We start from the raw sequence: 19,751 nt of genomic DNA, 5'->3' as shown, positions 1-19,751 counted from the left end.
CCCCCGGTGCGGCACCTGGGTGGCTCAGTCGGTTAAGCATCCAACTTCGGCTCGGGTCATTATCTCGCTGTTTGTGGGTTTGAGCCCCATGTTGGGCTCTGTGCTGACAGCTCGGAGCCTGGAGCCTGCTTCAGATTCTGTCTCCCTCTCACTCTGCCCCTCCCCTGCTTGTGCTCTGTCTCTCTTTGTCTCTCAAAAATGAATAAATGTAAAAAAAAAAAAAGTGAATATGGGGGCGCCTGGGTGGTTCAGTTGGTTAAGCGTCCAACTTCGGCTCAGGTCATGATCTCACAGTTCGTGGATTTGAGCCTTGCATCAGGCTCTGTGCTGACAGCCTGGAGCCTTCTGATTCTGTGTCTCCCTCTCTCTGCCCTTCCCTCGCTTGTGTGCTGTCTCTCTCTCTCTCTCTCTCTCTCAAAAATAAATAAACATAAAAAATTTAAAAAACAAAAGGTGAATATGTGAGAAGATGGGTGGGTGGGGAGAAATCCTTTCACAGTGTATAGGCACGTGAAATCATCACATGGTACGCTTGTAAATATCTTACAGTTTTCTCAGTTATACTTTTACTATAAAACTGGGAAAAAATCCAGTCTTTTATTGTATCTCACAATTCTGTAGATGGGCGGGGTGGTTCTCGTACAGGCCTCCCTCGGGGTCTCTCAGGATTTGGATGGGAGGTGAGCACTGGGACTGGTGCTGTTGCCTCTCTTGGCCTCCTTCGCCCATTCTCTGAGTCCTTTCCTTCACACACTGTGCCGGGCACCATTCCAATTGCTGGGTTATCATATGGAATAGTACAAATGAAGGCCAGACCCTCAAACAGCTTACATTCTTAAATTCTGACATTGCAAAAATACCCAGGAAACAAATCCATTATGATGTGATGTAGGTGGGTAGGAGGCTACTTTGGAGTGATCAGAGAAGCCCTATTTGAAGTAACACTTGAAGATCTGGGGGACAAGGATTTGCTAGTGCAAGTTTCCAGGGCTTGAAGGGACTTGGGGATTTAAAGCAATGTGCAAAGTCCAGTGTGTTTGGGGAGAAGTAAGTGAGGAGACCAATTGGGTTAGGTCACAGAATTAGTCAGAGGCCAGGTCATGAAGGGCCCTGAAAGCCATTAAGGACTTTGGATTTCATCCTGGGTAATAGGAAGTTTTTAAATCATAAATGTATTAATTCGTTTGTTGAAAAGATCACTCTTGCCTTAGAGAAAGGGGTCAAGGGTGAAAACAAGGAGACTAAATAAATAGGCTGTTGCAGTAGGTGCTGGAGGCTTGGACAGGGTGAAAGCTGTAATTCTGGGAAGTCAGTAGATTCCAAATATATTTTGAAGGCATCTCTAGTAAGCACTGCTGATAGGTTGCATTGGGTGAGTGAAAAGAAAGGAGAAAACACAGAGGTTCTCAGGTTTCTCTTTTGAGCAGTGGGATGAATGAAATACCATTCACTGAGAAGACTGTAGAAGAACATTTTTTATTTGGGGTGATGCAAGAAGCAAATATAAAATTTTATCTGAACATGTTGAAGTATGTTATGCTTCCTCAATAATTTGTAATTGAACTAGATGGTTTGAGGTTTACCCAAACTGCAAAAATAAGCCAGGTTATAGCAAAGTGTCCTGCTATCTGGGAAATTAGAATAACTGGTAAATATTTAAAGTATAAGTTCATCAAGCAAGTTAGTATTTCTGTTAGGATAATAGCTACAATTTGTTAAAGGGTTTTTGTTTGAACCATATGAAATTATGGATATCGACAATTTTGAACTTGAAATGGCAATATCCTATGGTTCATCCCAGTACATAGTAGCCACGGAATTATTTCTTTATATATGAATGAATAAATATTCACAAAAAGCCTTAAGGTAGGCTTTTTGTTATCTTACAGTTGATAAAATGGAAATTCTGAAAGAGGTTAACTAACCTGCCACAGGGATGGTGACAAGAAAGTAGGCAAGGAGGAATGAAAACAAGGTCTTTCTGACCTAGCATCTGAACTTTAAGCCACAAAGTCATACGACCAAGATCTCTAGCCAAGGAGTCCTGCTGCTTCCAAACGAGAAAAGCTTCAGACCTCATACACAGATATGCAGATACAAGAGTGCTTGGTCTGATTGGATGGAGAATTGCCGACTGTCTCTCTTCTGGAGAGACCCAAGTCCAAGTGGACCTTACAAGCCAGCACTGCATTTTACAAGTAGATACATTGAACAAAAAGAAATCAGATAGTCAATACTATTAAAAGTTTCTCAAAAATTCCCATCAATTTCTTCAAAAATTTCCATATTCCCTTCTATAATCATCACTGAACTTCTCTATGCTACAAAAATATTAACTATAAAACAAGTGAGTCTAACCTCAGAGAAAGAATATATAATGTCACAGGTTGGAGCTTATCACTAGTCAACAAGCTTTGACCACTTTTATCAAATGCCTCAGAGCACATTTATTACTGTACTCTCAAGCATTCTTATACACTATTAGAAGTGATACTGCCCATGAGTGAGATTCAATATGGAAAACATGTAAAATGTGTTATCAGTTATAGGGTCTTCAAGCTTCTCCCTCTTTACATAGTTTCTAGGTTATCTAGATTTCATTAAAGTGAACACTACATGTGGATCAATTAGGAACTCTATAAATACAGTATATCAGTTTGATCCGTTAGTGCTTAGTTGTGTAAGACAAAGGCTGACAAAAGTTTCCATAACTAAAAAGCTTTCTGTCTACCCTTGGGAAGAGTATTTCCCACATAGCTCTTATATTAGCAGCGTCAATTAGAGCCAACTATTCCTGGTGGTAAGCAATAGAAATAGTCACTTGTCAATTAAATCACACTCCTACTAATGGAAAATTGAATTTTTTATTTAATAAGCATGTGAATCTGGGGCCCCTGGGTGGCTCAGTCAGTGAAGCGTCTGACTCTCGATCTTGGCTCAGGTCATGATCTCTCAGTTTGTGAGTTGGAGTCCTGCATTGGGCTCTGCACAAGCAAAGCCTGCTTGGGAATCTCTCTCTTCCTCTCTCCCTGTCCCTCCCCCATCTGCATTTCCACGCTCTCTCCCTCTCTCTCTCAAAATAAATAAATAAACATTTAAAAAATAACTAAATTAATCTGTTCTTCAATACTATATTGATCAGGGGGTCTCTGAGTAGAGGAGCTAGTATAGTAGCTACTCCCCACATTGGTGCAAAAAAAATAATAAAGTCAGTACTTATTTTTTTTTAACGTTTATTTATTTTTGAGACAGAGAAAGAGCATGAATGGGGGAGGGTCAGAGAGAGAGGGAGACACAGAATCTGAAACAGGCCCCAGGCTCTGAGCTGTCAGCACAGAGCCCGACGCGGGGCTCGAACTCACAGACTGTGAGATCATGACCCGAGCTGAAGTCGGACGCTCAACCGACTGAGCCACCCAGGCGCCCCAGTACTTATTTTTTTAAGGGCCAGTACTTATTAGTCTATAAGTTCTCAGCCAGCTTCAATGTTATTTTAGTAATAATAATGGTAATAATAATAATAAATACTATGTACCGAATTCTTACTACATGCCACATACCATGATATGTGCATTACAAACATCTTTGCATTAAAATCTCCTAACAATCCAGTGGGATAGGTTGTATTATCTTTGTTTTGACTGAAGCTTAGAGATGTTAAGTAACTTCCCAATGTCCAAAACTGCTGCAGAGCTAAGATTTAAACTCAACCATTTTGGCCTCAAAACCCATGCTCTTCCCCCTATTATATGTGTGTGTGTGCATGTGTAACGGTAGAGCTGATTACTGTGAGTTTACTCTTAGTGCAGGTGATAAATGGCAATGCCTGTGTTATAAAAGTGGTCAAAGAGTCTAGAATTTTGAGCCCAGCCTGAAAACTAGCTTTATGTGCTTGCTTTTTTTGGTGATCCTTTGTATCTGTAAAAAGTTATATATGTGATTTTCATATTCAAAATGTTTCTACAATTAGACTTCCTAAAAGTAATTATTTTGTAGTTGAAGTCAATATTTAATTGGTCAGATGTGTCTGATTATTTACAGAGATGGATTATTTAGTGATATTCTTGGCTTTGGCATTAATGCAAAAAACACAGTAGGAAAGAATTGTGGAAAGATAACCGTTTAAAGTATGTATTAATTTTGGGGTTGCCCTCCCACACTGTGCACACGCATAGACAAATGTCATAAGAAAATCAGGATGACAAATTATTCAACCATTAGCTTTCAAAAATGCCACTGACATAGTCCTACATGGAGAGATTCAGATGCATTCTGACAGAGCTTTGGCTCCCAGAGATTAAGTATACTCTTAGAGAAAAGAGAACAGTGAGTGGGAGAAAGGAGCCCTTCAAGCACCTAAGACATGCAGGAGAGAATCCCAGGCCCTCTCAGGAGCCAGCACTGCTGTTAGCCCAGAGCTGGGGCACTGTGTAGAAGCTGAGGCAGAGCTGATCATCCTCTTGTTGTCATTCTGTGGGTTCCACCCTTCACCAGGGGTCAGTCAACCCACTGTCCATCATTAGTCCAGTTTGAAGTATTGCTTGCATTTATCCCAAGAATCTTTTCAGCTTCTTCTGACTGTCTTTTGGGAGCAATCCCTCATCTAAAAGCTCAGGACATTCATAAACACCATTCTGCTTCCCCCCCCCCCCCATCTCCACCTCCAGATTAGAAACTAGAAGTCTTGTAGTCTTTGATGGATGATAGTGGAGGAGCCTTGGATGCTTTGTGGGGTGATGCTGGTGACAGCTGAAAGAGAAACGTTCGGTCCAAAGAAAGCAGGATTATTTGGAATCAACGTGAAATCACCCATTGAGCTGGATAGCAGAGAAATGCACTACCCCATCACAGAGTGTTAAGACGCATGTTGTCACAGGCAGAGAATGTTTAGAGCTGGATAAGAGCTTGGAGAACATCTTGTCTCACCCTTCCACATAGCAGAGGAAGCCCAGAAAGGAGACCTGCCTTGTTTAAGGTCAAATAGCTGGTTAATGGCTCAGCCACAACCAGTAATAAGATGTCTTCAGTGAGTTTAATTCTCTCTTTAATGCACAGCACAGAAAAATCTGGCTTGCGGGCTCTTTTTGGGGGTTTTTCTCAGATCCTCTTTCAAGGCATGATAAGTCAAAATAGAGAACCCACTTCCTAAGTTCTTAGAATTCCAAATTCAACAGCTCACGGTGACACCAAAGTTGAGTTTTTGTTGGATTAGTTTATTGCCATAAGATAAAGTGAAGACATTTTTTTAAATAGTTGGGAGAGCCATAACTGCTTAAAGACAATTTCTCTTTCACAGAGACTCTATGAGAGTCTCACACTAGCCCATCAGTGCCTGAAACTGAGCACCCGAATGCATTTAATTGTGAAGAAAGCCCAAGCTTCCTTCCCCATGGTAAATGAAGAACTGACCTTTCTTCTAGCTGTGCCTGTGTTTTTCTGCTCTTTCTCTGGTGAATACTTACTTCACTGGGATTTTTACAGGTAGACAGGCAGGGGTGTCTACCTATTGCTCAGCATTTCTCTCATGACCACCTTGCAATTTCCAGTCCCCACACGGTTTATCTTTGGGTATTTCAGTGGGTTCACACCACTCTCCATTGTCACACCAACAAACTCATCAGGTTGCACTTTCTACATTTACTCTCCACAGGCCTCTGTTTTCTTTATAGTTTTTTATTTTTAGAAACTTCTTTTGAGAGGAACACTCATTTTTTAGCATCACTTTACGTATGTCATCGTATTTAAAGTTGATTTTTTTGTGGCAGATAAACGACTGTTTAAAGACTTCTCTTACGGGTATTGATGGAACCTTTAAATAAAATCTGTTTGTAAGACACAGGGATAGCCAGATATTAAATAAGTCAAAATTTTAAGTCTTCTCGTAAATATTAGGTTGACTCCTGATTAACATTTGAGATTCTTATTAAGGTTCCACACATTGTTTCTGTTCAACCAATTTCAGAACTTCATGAAAAAGTTGAGTGGTGGGTTGGGTAACAGGATACCACAATGGGAGCCTTTTTTCCAAGGCTGGCATGTGAATAAAGTACCTGCAAGTCATGAAAAGAAACAAAATAGCTTTAAAAGCAAGAATTTTCACATTGCTCGCAGCAGTATGCACATACTCACTGGGTGTAGGGCTGTTGGGGATGGGGGTCTAAACCTAAGACTCAGCCAGTACCCGCAGCGGTCTGAACTCCCCTGTTTGTGACCTAGAACATCTCTGCTATGTGTGCCTTTCAGCTGACTGAGACACTTCACTTCATTCAGCAAAGGAAGTGAATTTCATTTACAATGTGTCCATTCTGAAGGCATTACTAAGGAAGCCAGGACTGTCCTCACCACAGTGTGTGCTGAGCATCTTGCTTCTGGTTTCCTCAGACAACACACAGGAAGTTGAAACGAAAGGGTCAAATTGTGGTGACCTGGAAGCCCCAGTCAGGAGAGAAGAGTAGGATTCATCCCCATGGCCTCTGTGAAAGTTTGGGAAAAGCCAAGGGAAGAAAGAGAAGGAGAAAACCATTAGCCCTCCCCTGATGGCTTAAAAGATAGGTTCTGAACCCTGGGTGCACATTAGAATCATCTGGGGGAGTCTTTGTTGTTGTTGTTGTTGTTGTTGTTGTTGTTGTTGTTGTTGTTGTTGTTGTTTTTCAATGTCAAAACCCAGGATCCACTGCAGACAAAATGAACAGAAGGTCTGCATGTGACACCTGAGTGTCAGTACTTTTTCAGTTACTCTGGTGATTCTAATGCATGCAAATTGAAAATCACTACTTTACAACAAGGATCACAAACCTAAATGCCCACAGGTAACCGATTAGGAAGAGGGTCAGCTAAGAGTAGAGAGGAGGCAAGTAGCACACTAACAAAGTATGCCAGAGGGCAGCTGCTGCTGAGCTCCGGCCAACTCTTGTCATGCAGGAATGTGACACCATTTTGGCAGATTTTTAAATGTGCGTAACTAATCATTTAAAATTGGGTTGTGTGATACATGCTACAACATGCATGCACCTCGAAAACATTATGCAAAGTGAAAGAAGCCAGACACAAAAGGCCATATATTGTATGATTCTGTTGATATGGAATGTCCAGGATAGACAAATCCACAAAGAGAGAAAGCAGATTAGTGGTCACCAGGGGTGGGGGGAGGGGAGCATGGGTTGTGACTGCTTAAAGGGTACCAAGTTTCTTTGGAGGTGATGAAAATATTCTGCAAGTAGATAGTGGTAATGGTTGCACAACATTGTGAAATGTATTGAAAGCCACTGAATTGCACGCTTCAAAATGGTGAATTTCATGCTATACCTTAAAAAAGAACTGAGGGGGCACCTGTGTGGCTCAGCAGGTTAAGCTTCTGACTTCGCTCAGCTCATGATCTCATGGTTTGTGAGTTGGAGCCGGGCACCAGGCCCTGCGCTGGCAGCCCAGAGCATGGAGCTTGCTTCGGATTCTCTCTCCCTCTCTCTCTCTGCCCCTCCCCCACTTGTGTTCTGTCTGTCTCTCAAAAATAAGTAAGCGTTAAAAAAAACAAAAAAAAACAAAAAAAATTAAGCTTTGTGGACCAATTCAGACAGGCCAAAGAAAACCGTTTTATAGAAGCCAGAGTGGGACCTATGGTGTAAAACCACATGGAGGAAAACCAGCGTCCACAAATTGGGCTGAAAATTTTTAAAAAGCCAATCTAACATAATGTATGCCTCCACATCCTTTCATGTCTGCAACCAAACTGGTAGCAAAGCTGTGCCTGCTGCACCCTTTTCATCTTAAGTCAGACACAAGCTGGGTTTTTTCCTTGATAGGTGCTAATGCAGAGCTGAGCGGCTGCCAGCCTATAAATAGAAGTAGGAACCCCTGAGGCGCGGAACAAGCTGGCTGATGAAACCAGCGCTTTTATTCCTCTCCCTTACTGTTTTGTTACTGAGCAAGAGAGGGGTAAAGGAAACAGACAATAATAACCACACTCATTAACTGTTTCTCCTTTATCAATTGCTTTTTTCCCAATGCACCGTTAAATTCACACTCCCTAATTTATCATCCCCTTCAGTAGGGTTTGTTACTCTTAATTACTCACAGCATGTTAAAATCATTACTACTTCCGCGAGGCGCTCACTGGCTGCAACAAAGACAATGAGGGAGACTCGGCTCTTCAAAGAGACTTTGAGGTTTCCTTAGTCTCTGCTAGCCTGGGAATACACTTCCACTGGCAGTGGTTTAAGAGCTCCTCCAAATCCTACTTTACCACGGATCAAAGTGAAATATTACTAAAAACAAAAATAGACTTGCCCTCATCACTTCCATCTTCTAAATATCGGGCCATGTTGCAGAAAGAAGATGAGATTCAGATTTTCCTTACCTGAATTCTTCTCTGTAGTCATTCCTAATATACTCAGCTAAAGTCTGGCTGTACTGCAGGCAGCTCTTGAGGATGTAAAACTGCTGATACAGCAGAACGGCTTGGCTGGGACTTAGCGGCTGAAATGAAGCTCCAAGCCCCTTTACCACCTGTTTCACAATACTGGCCAGGAAGGTGATCTAAACAAGAAAAAAACAGTGACAATGTAGACTGCATGCCACCCATAAGGCACCTGTTTCAGCTGGGGCCTCACCTATACAAGTAGGCTGAAGTCCTCACCGCCCTTACACCAATACTGCACTGTTTCTCACTGAAATGGTACTCAGAGAACGCCAGGCCGTAGACCAGTTGGGTTTACCGATCGCCCCCCTCAAGCAGGATCAGAATAAATGCTGACCATCAAGGAAATTTGGTTCTAATCTAAAAGGAGAACATTAGAAGCAGGAATGGGGACAGAAGAGGAGCTTGGAAAGGCCTGTGGCTTCCTCCAGGAGAGAAGATAGTCTCTCTTCTCTTCTGTTGTGAAGAACAAATGGCCCACAGAAATGAACTTCCTGTAACTTTCAAAGAGGGTTCCTCCAAGGCTGTAGTTCTCAAAATTTAGTATGCATAAAAATCACCTAGGGAGCTCACTAGACATGTGGAATCCTAAGGCCTGCCTCAAGGTATTTACCATAAACAATTCCCATGGCTTTGTTCCACAGACAACACGTTGACAAACACCAAGTGAGAAACCCAGGAAAACCAGGCTTGACACAAACAAGTGATGTTGATGTCACTGTTAGCTGGGGTTTTCTTTTTTTTTTTTTTTAACGTTTACTTTTGAGACAGAGAGAGACAGAACATGAATGGGGGGAGGGTCAGAGAGAGAGGGAGACACAGAATCAGAAGCAGGCTCCAGGTTCTGAGCTGTCAGCACAGAGCCCGACGTGGGGCTCGAACTCACGGACCACAAGATCACGACCTGAGCCGAAGTCAGACGCTTAACTGACTGAGCCACCCAGGCGCCCCTAGCTGGAGTTTTCATTGAGACTATGTCTGGGATCATTTCTGACGGGGCAATGAAAATGGAAATAGTAGCAATAATGTGAACTTCTTGAATTCCTGCTTCTCACACACACACACAAAAGTCATTTACAACCGAACCAAGGAGGCCTGGCTGGCTCAGTTGGTAGAGCATGTGACTTGATCTCGGGATCATGAGTTCAAGCCCCATGTTGGGTGTAGACATTACTTAAACACACACACCCCCCAAAGGGGCACTTGGGTGGCTCAGTTAGTTAAGCTACTATAAGAACAGAAAGGAACACTAGTGTCCTTTCAAGCTCTAATGAGCAGGTCCCTTTGCATGCCCATTAAATTAGTAGCAATAAAGGTATTACCTTTTCTATTGATGCTGCTCATCATGGGCTCAAACCCATGAACCTTGAGCCAAGCCAAAGTGGGACGCTTGGCTGACTGAGACAGCCAGGCTCTTCTAACTTTATTTTTTTAATTTATTTTGAGAGAGAGAGAGAGAACAAATAGGGGAGGGGCAGAGAGAGGGGAGACAGAGAACCCCAAGCAGGCTCTGCACTGTCAGCGCAGAGTCTGACACAGGGCTCCATGTCACAACCGTGAAATCATGACCTGACCTGAAATTAAGATTCAGAGGCTTAACTGACTGAGCCCCCCAGGGGCCCCATGCCATCTCTTTACTATGAGAGATTTATTTTTTTTTGTTTTAATCTACTTCTATGATTTTTATTTTTTAAACGTAATTTATTGCCATATTGGCTTACCTACAACACCTAGTGCTCATCCCAACAAGTGCCCTTCTCAGTGCCCATCACCCATTTTCCCTCTCACCCACCCTCAGTTTGTTCTCCATATTTTAGAGTCTCTTGTGGTTTGCCTGCCTCACTCCCTCTCTGTTTCCCTCTCTGTTTATAACAATTTTTCCCCTTCCCTTCACCCATGGGATTCTGCTAAGTTTCTGAAGATCCACATATGAGTGAAAACATATGATATCTGTCCTTCTCTAATTGACTTATTTCACTCAGCATAATACCTTCCAGTTCCATCCACGTTGCAGCAAATGGCATGATTTCATTCTTCCTCATTGCCAAGTAGTATTCCATTGTATATATAAACCACATCTTCTTTATCCATTCATCAGTTGATGGACATTTAGGCTCTTTCCATAATTTGGCTATTGTTGAAAGTGCTGCTATAAACATTGGGGTACAAGTGTCCCTATGCATCAGTACTCCTGTATCCCTTGGGTAAATTCCTAGCAGTGCTATTGCTGGGTCATAGGGTAGATCTATTTTTAATTTTTTGAGGAACCTCCACACTGTTTTCCAGAGCAGCTGCACCAGTGTGCATTCCCACCAACAGTGCAAGAGGGTTCCCGTTTCTCCACATCCTCTCCAGCATCTATAGTCTCCTGATTTGTTCATCTTAGCCACTCCGACTGACGTGAGGTGGTATCTCAGTGTGGTTCTGATTTGTATTATGAGAAATTTAAAGCAAAACATGACATAATCAGATTTTTTAAAATAGATCCCTCCAACCAGTCTGGTGGGAAGGTAGGACAGACTATGTAGATGTGATTGTACTACCAAGGAGAGAGTCAGTGGTACTAGGGACAAGGATGGTGGCTGACAGGACAGAGTGCCCCAGTGATCCCAAGTGTTAATTCATACTCGCCAACTCATACTTGCTGTTTAAGACAAATGTTCGTTTTTTCACTTACATATATAGCCAATATCTTAATGTGTTCTGTTTTCTACAGGATATATTTTAGGTTTTTCATGAAATAAAGATCATATTTAAGATACCATCTTAGGGGCATCTAGGTGGTTCAGTTGGTTAGGCGTCCAACTCTTGATCTTGGCTCAGGTCATGATCTCACGGTGGTGGGATTGAGCCCCTGCTTGGGATTTTCTGTCTCCCTCTCGCTCTGCCCCTCCCCTGCTCATGCCTGCACATGTACGCTTTCTCTCAAAATAAATAAATATTTTAAAAACTTAAAAATACAAGATATAATTTCAGTCCTGTAAGCACTCAGGCCCCAAATATTAAAAAATGCTTTACCTTAATTAAATAATAAAATCATCAGATTTACATTTTGCTTCTATTTCATAATTGTGACTACTTATAGAGAAAATTTGTGTTTTATTAATTAAGCACTGGAGCACCGGTATAATTAACTGTGAGTGGTGCTTTCGTTTTTGCTTCTCGGTACTTACGAAGGGAGGACGACTTTGTAGGAAGGACATCATCCAGCTAATAGCAAACTCTTCTGGTCCCAATCCAAGATTTCCCTAAAAGACTCACAGAAATAAACAAGTTATATTCATGAAGTTTGAGTTGTACATGATATTCATTCTCAAATACATTTTATCTTGATTGATGAAATCAGTATTTAGGAAAATAAGCTGATGAATACTTAAGAGCAAAAGTAGTATCATTTAAGTCAGACAATTCTGGAGACCATCTCTAATACAAGCATATTAAAGATATATTGTTAATCATTTGATATATAATCACAGAAATATAATAGTCATATGATATATATAACAATCATACAATATAATATGTATAATAATATATATCGTACCTGCTGAAAGACAAGAAATATCTCATATAAAAGTGCCGTAGCTGTATCTGTATATTCCTTGATAAGGTTCTGTAACTAGAATTTTAAATAATAGTCAATGCAATTTCACTGGCAGAGCCAGAAAATGGTAATTTCTCCTGGTTACCTTTATATACTTATAAAAGAATTTTTGATTAACAGAAAATATAATTAGTGTGGTCATTTTTCCTATTATGCTTGGTTCAGTCACTCTCAAAAAAAAAAAACGCTCTCATAAAAAGACTACTTGGAGTGCCTGGGTGGCTCAACCTTGATTGAGCCAAGTCTTGGTTTTGGCTCAGGTCATGATCCCAGAATTGTGGTTCTGCACTGAGCATGGAGCCTGCTTAAGATATATTCTCTCTCTCTCTCTCTCTCTCTCTCTCTCTCTCTCTCTCTTCCTCCCCCCCCCACCCCTCTCCCCTACTCATGCTCATTCTCTTTTTCTCTCACTGTCTTTCTAAAATTAAAAAGTATATATTTTTTAAAGTTGTTTTTTTTTTAATATAATTTATTGTCAAAAAAGACTACACATTAGAGAATTTCTAAGAAAGTGGGTCAGGGAAAGAAGATACAATGGCCCACAGAATACTAACACCCAAAAAACTGCACACTTGATTTGCAAAATCATTCAGATCAACAACCCTACATCCTTTCGAGTACTGAAAATATGCCCCCTAGAATTAAGGTGGGAGATTCTCTGGGAAATTTAGCCTTATGCGCAACGTGAACTACAACTCCCTCTGTAAAATGGGTATATATAGGGCTTAGAGACTTTTGTTTTTGCTCTCAAGAACTCCAGTTAGTGAGGCTGTCTTTTAGCACTTGGTGCATGAGAACTGTGTGGGCATGCTATAGGCCAACACATTTTCCCTGACAGTATTCTTTGCAAGAACGAGCTCCAGTTTGAAATTTCACACTGTTAGACCTTGGAACCAAAATTTATATGATCTTCACGAATAGCCTGCGTGCAAAAGATCACCAAGTTCAAAATCAGGAAACTCAGACCTATCTATTCTTCCCACTAGATATTTTTATATGGAAATGCCAGGGTGGGGGAGAGGGGAAAGTGGGTGATGGGCATTGAGGAGGGCACCTGTTGGGATGAGCACTGGGTGTTGTATGGAAACCAATTTGACAATAAATTATATTTAATATAAAAAAATGCCAATGGCAATCCAGTCAACTAATCCCAAACCAAGCTCATTATTTCCCCCCCTTTAAAAATTTTTTTAAAAATGTTTATTTTTAAGAAAAAGAGAGACAGAGCACGACCAGGGAGGGGCAGAGAGAGAGGGACACACAGAATCCAAAGCAGGCTCCAGGCTCTGAGCTGTCAGCACAGAGCCCAACACGGGGCTCGAACCACAAACCTCAGGCTCATGACCTGAGCCAAAGACAGACAGGTAACTGACTGAACCACCCAGGTGCCCTTCATTATTTCCCCTTTGAACCTACTCTTCTTGCTGTAATTCTTATTTGACACCCTGGCCAGAATCTAAAATTCATCTAATCCTCACAGTTTATTTTCACGTCAACCTATGAGTGCAATTTCCTAAAAATTACTGGAATCTATCCTCTTTACAACTACCATCCCTTTTCTTCATTAATTTATTCAACAAGTATGCATCAGACCCTATACTAAGTGTTGGGGATACAATGGGTAGCAACAGGGACATGGGTAATACCTCATGGAAGGTAGTGGAGAACAAACAATAATCTAACAATCAAATAAATAAATAAATGCGTAGTTGCTAACTGAGACAAGGGCTGTGAAAGAAGAGAATAGGAAGTTAGGAGAGCTCCAAAAAGAAGCCTGGTCTCATTTCCGGAGTCAAGGATAGCTTCCCTCTGTCCTATTATCGTTCCTCACCTGGACTCCTGCACTAACTTCTTAGCCCTGCCTGAGTCTTGCTTCTATCCCACTCTTTAATCCCTGATCCACTCACTCCACTGTTAAAGATGGTATTATAGACACTCCATTATAGACATAATATTCAGACATATGAATATTATATTCATGTTATATTTAATTAACATTTGTCTCTCTAACCAGACTATAAACCAATAAGGGCACATGTTGTATCTGTTTTGCTTCTTGATTGTACCCCCACAGGCTAGCACACTATTTAGCTCATAACAGATTTTCAACAAATATTTATTGAGTGAATACATGTAAGAGTTTTCTAAAACAAAACTATATATTTAAGAACTATCAAATCATGTCCCATCCTTTGTTTTTTTAAGTTTATTTGAGAGAGTGGGAGAGAGAACATGAGTGAGGGAGGGACTGAGAGAGAGAGAGAGAGAGAGAGAGAGAGAGAGAGAGAGAGAATCCCAAACAGGAACCACACTGTCAGTACAGAGCCTGACATGGGGCTCAATCCCACAAACCATGAGATCATGACCAGAGCTGAAATCAAGAGTCAGACACTCAACTGACTGAGTCACCCAGGCACCCCTATGTCCCATCCTTTAAAAAAAATTATGTGTTGTTCTGCTTGAAATAAACTAGTAATAAACTGATTTATTCTCTCAGGATATGTGCTTTCTAGGTAGTTTGGTATTTCTAATGTTTTAGTAAAACTTTAGAAAAACAAGTAATTCTCACTGAGTTTGTACTACTTAGATAGCTAAGGAGATGATAAACTAAAGCAAGAAGATGATAAACTAAAGCAAGAGAGTTAACCCTAAAATCTCTTAACGAGAGTGCTTTTTTACCATTAGACCCTACTATGGAATTAACATATACATAAATATTTTGTATAGAGACAAATAAGCAGATTTATCTAATACATGCTGAATACTAATTATTTTCCTTAGTATACATACTTAAAACATCTAAAATGGATGTATTAATATTGATAGACTAGCTATCTAAGTTTTGAGGTTAATGGTAAAATATTTACTCTGAATTATATTTATATCCTCTACCATGTCATGGTCTACATTAGAAGACAGAAATCCAGAGCACCCCTATATATTATATTTAGTCTACCCCAAAATTCTAATCTTATCATCTTACCTCAGCATCAAAAGACATCTCAACTAAAGTTGAATCAGCCACCAACTGGATATCAAACACTGGACAAGATTTTGGAATCTGAGGTTCACTAATTAATATTACCAAAAGATTAAATAATGCTCCCCTAAAAAAAATAAAAGGCAATTAATAAATAAAGTTTGAAAAGAAAAATAGTAAAGCCAAGTTTGCAGACACTGAATATACTTACATTTAAAAGTATAAAGCATTAAGGCACCTGGGTGACTTAGTTAAGCGTTTGACTTCGGCTCTGGTCATTATCTCATGGTTTGTGGGTTCAAGCCCCACATCAGACTCTGCGCTGGTGGTGTAGAGCCTGCTAAGGATTCTCTCTCTCTCTCTCTCTCTCTCTCTGTCTCTCTCTCTCTCTCTCTCTCTCTCTCTGCCCCTTCCCCATTTTTGTGCTCTCTCTCTCTCAAAATAAATAAACTTTAAAAAAAAAAAAAAACACATGTGTATGTGATACATGCATATCATTTTTTTAAAAAAGTATAAAACATTGCAGACCATTCTCTGACTGAACTTTTGGAGCCTTGGACATGCAGAAAATTAAGTAGTGATAAAAAATTTAATTCAAAATATAATTTCTTTGTCTTTTGGCTCAAAGCAAGTATAGGTCTAGAAGTTCCCAAAGCTTAGGAAGCTTAGTAAGTCTGGACTTAAGGGAAATTTGGGTGAGTTCAGTTGAATCAGTATTTCCCAAAGGGCTTCCCCCTCCCTCCCCCCCCCCAACGCCAAAGGACTTTTTATGGCCTATTAATTCCAGGAAATATTATAGTAAAAAAAATAGATTATTTGTTTGAAAGAGGCATAGTAAATACTTGGTTAAACCAAATTCATTGCATATCTTTACTACTGGACTTCTCAGAGGCTTTAATATGCTCACATGCATTGTATATCTCTGAGACAAAGAAACCACCATATGAAACACTTCTTAAAATGCGTGTTTGAACACAGATTTTTTTGACTCTAGAACCCTTTATAAAATTTTTGGGTTGAAATACAGTTAATATATTAGCTTCAGGTGTACAACATAATGATTCAGCAATTATATGCACCATCAAATGCTCACCACGATAAGTATAGTTACCATCTGTCACCATACAAAGTTACTATAATATGATTATCTATATTCCTATGCCATACTTTTCATCCCCATGACTTATTTATTTTATAGCCGGAAATTTGTACCTCTTAATCCCTTTCACCTATTTTACCCATCCCCCTCTTCCATCCCACAACCACTAGTTTCTTCTCTGTATTTACAACTCAGTTTCTCTTTTTGTTGTTATTTGTGTTTGTTCATTTGTTTTGTTTTAAAGTTTCCACATGTAAGTGAAATCATATGGTATTTGTCTTTGTCTGACTTATTTTACTTAGGATAATGCCCTCTAAGTCCATCCATATTGTTACAAATGGCAAGATTTCATTCTTTTTATGGCTGAGTAGTATTCCAGTATAATATATATGTATATATATAACCTCTTCTTTATTCATGCACCTACTGATGGATCTTTAGGTTGGTTCCATATCTTGGTATTGTAAATAATGCTGCAGTAATTATAGTGCATATATCTTTTCGGATTATTGTTTTCATTTTCTTTGGATAAATACCAAGAAGTAGAATTACTGGATCATATGGTACTTATATTTTTAGGTTTTTGAGGAACCTCCATACTGTTTTCCAGAGTAGCTACACCAGTTTATATTCCCTAAAACAGTGCATGAGGATAGAATTATTTGTTTAACAAAGCATTTCAAAAGCTTATTATTCCACTGAAGACTGTTAGTTAATAAAACTAGTATTAAACTTTAAGTCTTTTGCTTTCCAAAGTGGTGTACTATCCATTAATCTACACTAATAACTCACTTAAATTGTTACTACACATTTGAATAAAACACACTATTATTTGAAAATAAAAGGGCAAAAAAAAAATCCCAATCCAGAGCAAGGATTCTGAGGAGATAGGTTTGGTAACACCATCTTCATGTGTGTCATGCAATCCATATATGGTTAAAAAGGAGCTGAAGGCAGGCTATTAGGAAAATCACTTGCCTAACTGAAGACAGTGCCAGAGTAGCTTTGACAGACGGGAATAGTAAAAGAATTTACAGCTAGGACTATATAAAAATCCTCTATAACCATAAGCATTCTCTTTGTAATGGAATAAAGGAGACTAAAAAAATCCCTGCTTGGTAATATTTGAGGCTTCATAATCTTTTTTTTATCTTAAATTTTAAAAAAAAATTAGCATTTATTCATTTTTGAGAGACGGAGCATGAGTAGGAGAGGGGCAGAGAGAGAGGGAGACACAGAATCCAAAGCAGGCTGGGCTCAAACTCACAAACTGTGAGATGACGACCTGAGCAGAAGTCTGATCTTAACCAACTGAGCCACCCAGGCGCCCTGAGGCTTCACTTAAATCATTACCATGATTACAAGTTCATGATTAACCAAAATTTTAATAAAATAGGATTCGCTTCCTTTCTCCAACTCAAAGAGCAAGTCAGTTCTCATATCTACAAAAGAAGAATCTTGTCAGCACACTTCTCAAAAAAGTAGGATATGTCCTACAGGATATTTGCTAATGTTTTATTCAGGCTGTTTTAAAATAGCCCATCTTACTTTTAGAAGATCCTTCCAAAATCAACAAAACATTCCATTTAGAAGCTTTTCTTGATAGTAAGTTTGAAATGGCATTCCATTTTCTATTACATTTAATTAAAGTCCTTTATTTTCAGCAGTATCTTCTTTTAAAAGTATCATATATCCAGGGCTAAGGGAAGAAACTCAAATTCTGGGTCACTTGCTGTGATAATATATGAATTCAACCATGACAGTATTAAAATATGAAAGGATTATGGCACATTTTGAGAAGAAATACACAGAACTGAGTTGAACTAATAAAATCTCTACTTAAGGAACAAATTAAGAGGAAAATGCGGAAATGATTAAATGCTTTTTTATTTGTTCAAATGGAGTTTAATTTGGAATCTACTCCTTCTGCCAACACTATTTAAAATCCACTAGGTCAATAATAGAAAAAATTTTAATCTATATGGTAGTTTCATCCCCAAAATAAAGACGACTTACGGGATTGACATTACAGTCTTAAAAAATGGTGCCAACAGTTGTGATACTTTTATTGTTTAGATTGTTATTATTTCCAGTGTAAGAATTTTGAATGCATTGTAATATATTTTTATACAGACTTTGAAAGGCAAACTCATGGTCTCATAAGGCAGTCTATGTTATTGTGGTAGGCAGAATTCTAATATGGCTTCCAAGATATCTTACCCCCTTTTTTTTTTAAAATTTTTTTTTTCAACGTTTATTTATTTTTTGGGACAGAGAGAGACAGAGCATGAACAGGGGAGGGGCAGAGAGAGAGAGGGAGACACAGAATCGGAAACAGGCTCCAGGCTCTGAGCCATCAGCCCAGAGCCCGACACGGGGCTCGAACTCACAGACTGCGAGATCGTGACCTGGCTGAAGTCGGACGCTTAACCGACTGCGCCACCCAGGCGCCCCTTACCCCCTTTTATATATACCCTAAATAATCCTTTTCCCTTAAGTGTGGGCAGGACCTGTGAATATATTAAGCTATTACTCCTGTGATTATGTTATGTTAGATGAGAAAGGTGAAGGGATTTTGCATACATAATTAAGGTTCCTAATTTGTTGACTTTTGAGTTAATGAAAGGGAGATTATCCTGGGTGAGCCTGATTATTGAGCTGAGCCCTTTAAAGAGTTCTTAGGCCTTCCCTGAGCTCAGAGATAGTCTCCTGCCAAGAAGCAAACCATCATGAGTTTACAGCTATAAAGAAATTAATTCGGCCAACAGAAACCCAAATGAGTTTGGGAGATAACCCCAAGCCTCAGATGAGACAGCAGCCCCAGCCAACGCCTTGACCACTGCCTTGTGAAAACCAGAGCACATGATCCAACTGAGCTCTGCCCAGATTTCCTGATCCACAGAAACTGTAGGATAAGTAATTTATAGAGTTTTAAGTCACTGAGTTTGCAGTAGTTTGTTACAGGGTAATAGAAAACTAATGCAGTTATATTAAACATTTACTGTGCTAATTAATGCTATGGGTAACACGACTGGACCCTATGCATATCTAAAAGTTAGTATTACAACCAGACTGTATTATAGCAATATATGTGCACCAATGTACATGAAAATAATTAGTCGTATCAGGAAAGAGACTTGCTGTAGTAAGGCTGATGTGTCCAAACCAAATTAAGAAAGAACAATTAAAACAACACTTTGCAGCAGAGGTTAGTAAGAGTGATGGTTTTTCAACTTGGACAGAGAAAGGTAAGGACCAAAAAGTGTATAAAAAGGGTAACATGATTCTGTAATAATTCAGTGTGACAAAAGACAGAAATGTAAGAAATAATCTTGGATCTCTGTCCTGGAGATTGGGGAAATGGCAGTTCTATCAACTACATAAAGAAGTATAGAGACGCTTGGGTGGCTCAGTCAGTTAAGTGGCCAACTTTGGTTCAGGTCATGATCTCAGAGTTCATGAGTTTAAGCCCCACATTGGGCTCTGTGCTTATAGTGCAGAGCCTGCTGGGTTTCTTTCTCTCTCCCTCTCTCTCTGCCCCTTCCCTACTTGTACTCCCTCTCTCTGTCAAAATGAATAAATAAACTTAAAAAAAAAAAAAGTATACATAGGGGGCACCTGACTGACTCAATCAGTAAAGCATGGGACTCTTGAT

General features: G+C 39.7%; 1 protein-coding gene and 1 long non-coding RNA gene across 10 annotated transcripts in view; one reads left to right on the top strand and one right to left on the bottom strand.

The window, feature by feature from the left end:
* Positions 1 to 19,751, bottom strand: part of CUNH12orf56 (chromosome unknown C12orf56 homolog) — a 119,792-nt gene that overhangs the window by 31,928 nt on the left and 68,113 nt on the right. For 3 of the 9 annotated variants that reach the window (XM_040491511.1, XM_040491517.1, XM_040491521.1), the window contains 5 exons: positions 15,001 to 15,124; positions 11,958 to 12,032; positions 11,587 to 11,661; positions 8,354 to 8,532; positions 4,105 to 4,749 (listed from right to left, as the gene is read on the bottom strand). In XM_040491511.1, coding sequence (XP_040347445.1) covers positions 4,548 to 4,749; positions 8,354 to 8,532; positions 11,587 to 11,661; positions 11,958 to 12,032; positions 15,001 to 15,124 — 655 coding nt within the window. In that variant the 3' untranslated portion in view covers positions 4,105 to 4,547. The other 6 variants (XM_040491519.1, XM_040491518.1, XM_040491515.1 and 3 more) reach the window with 5 other exon arrangements.
* Positions 1 to 19,751, top strand: part of LOC121040826 (uncharacterized) — a 90,118-nt gene that overhangs the window by 6,890 nt on the left and 63,477 nt on the right. The window lies entirely within an intron of this gene.

The sequence above is a fragment of the Herpailurus yagouaroundi genome, unplaced genomic scaffold (genome assembly GCF_014898765.1).
Source record: "Herpailurus yagouaroundi ecotype Mexico unplaced genomic scaffold, PumYag 182, whole genome shotgun sequence".
In the NCBI taxonomy this organism is placed as follows: Eukaryota; Metazoa; Chordata; class Mammalia; order Carnivora; family Felidae; genus Herpailurus; species Herpailurus yagouaroundi.
This window is presented reverse-complemented; position numbering and strand designations above follow the sequence as displayed.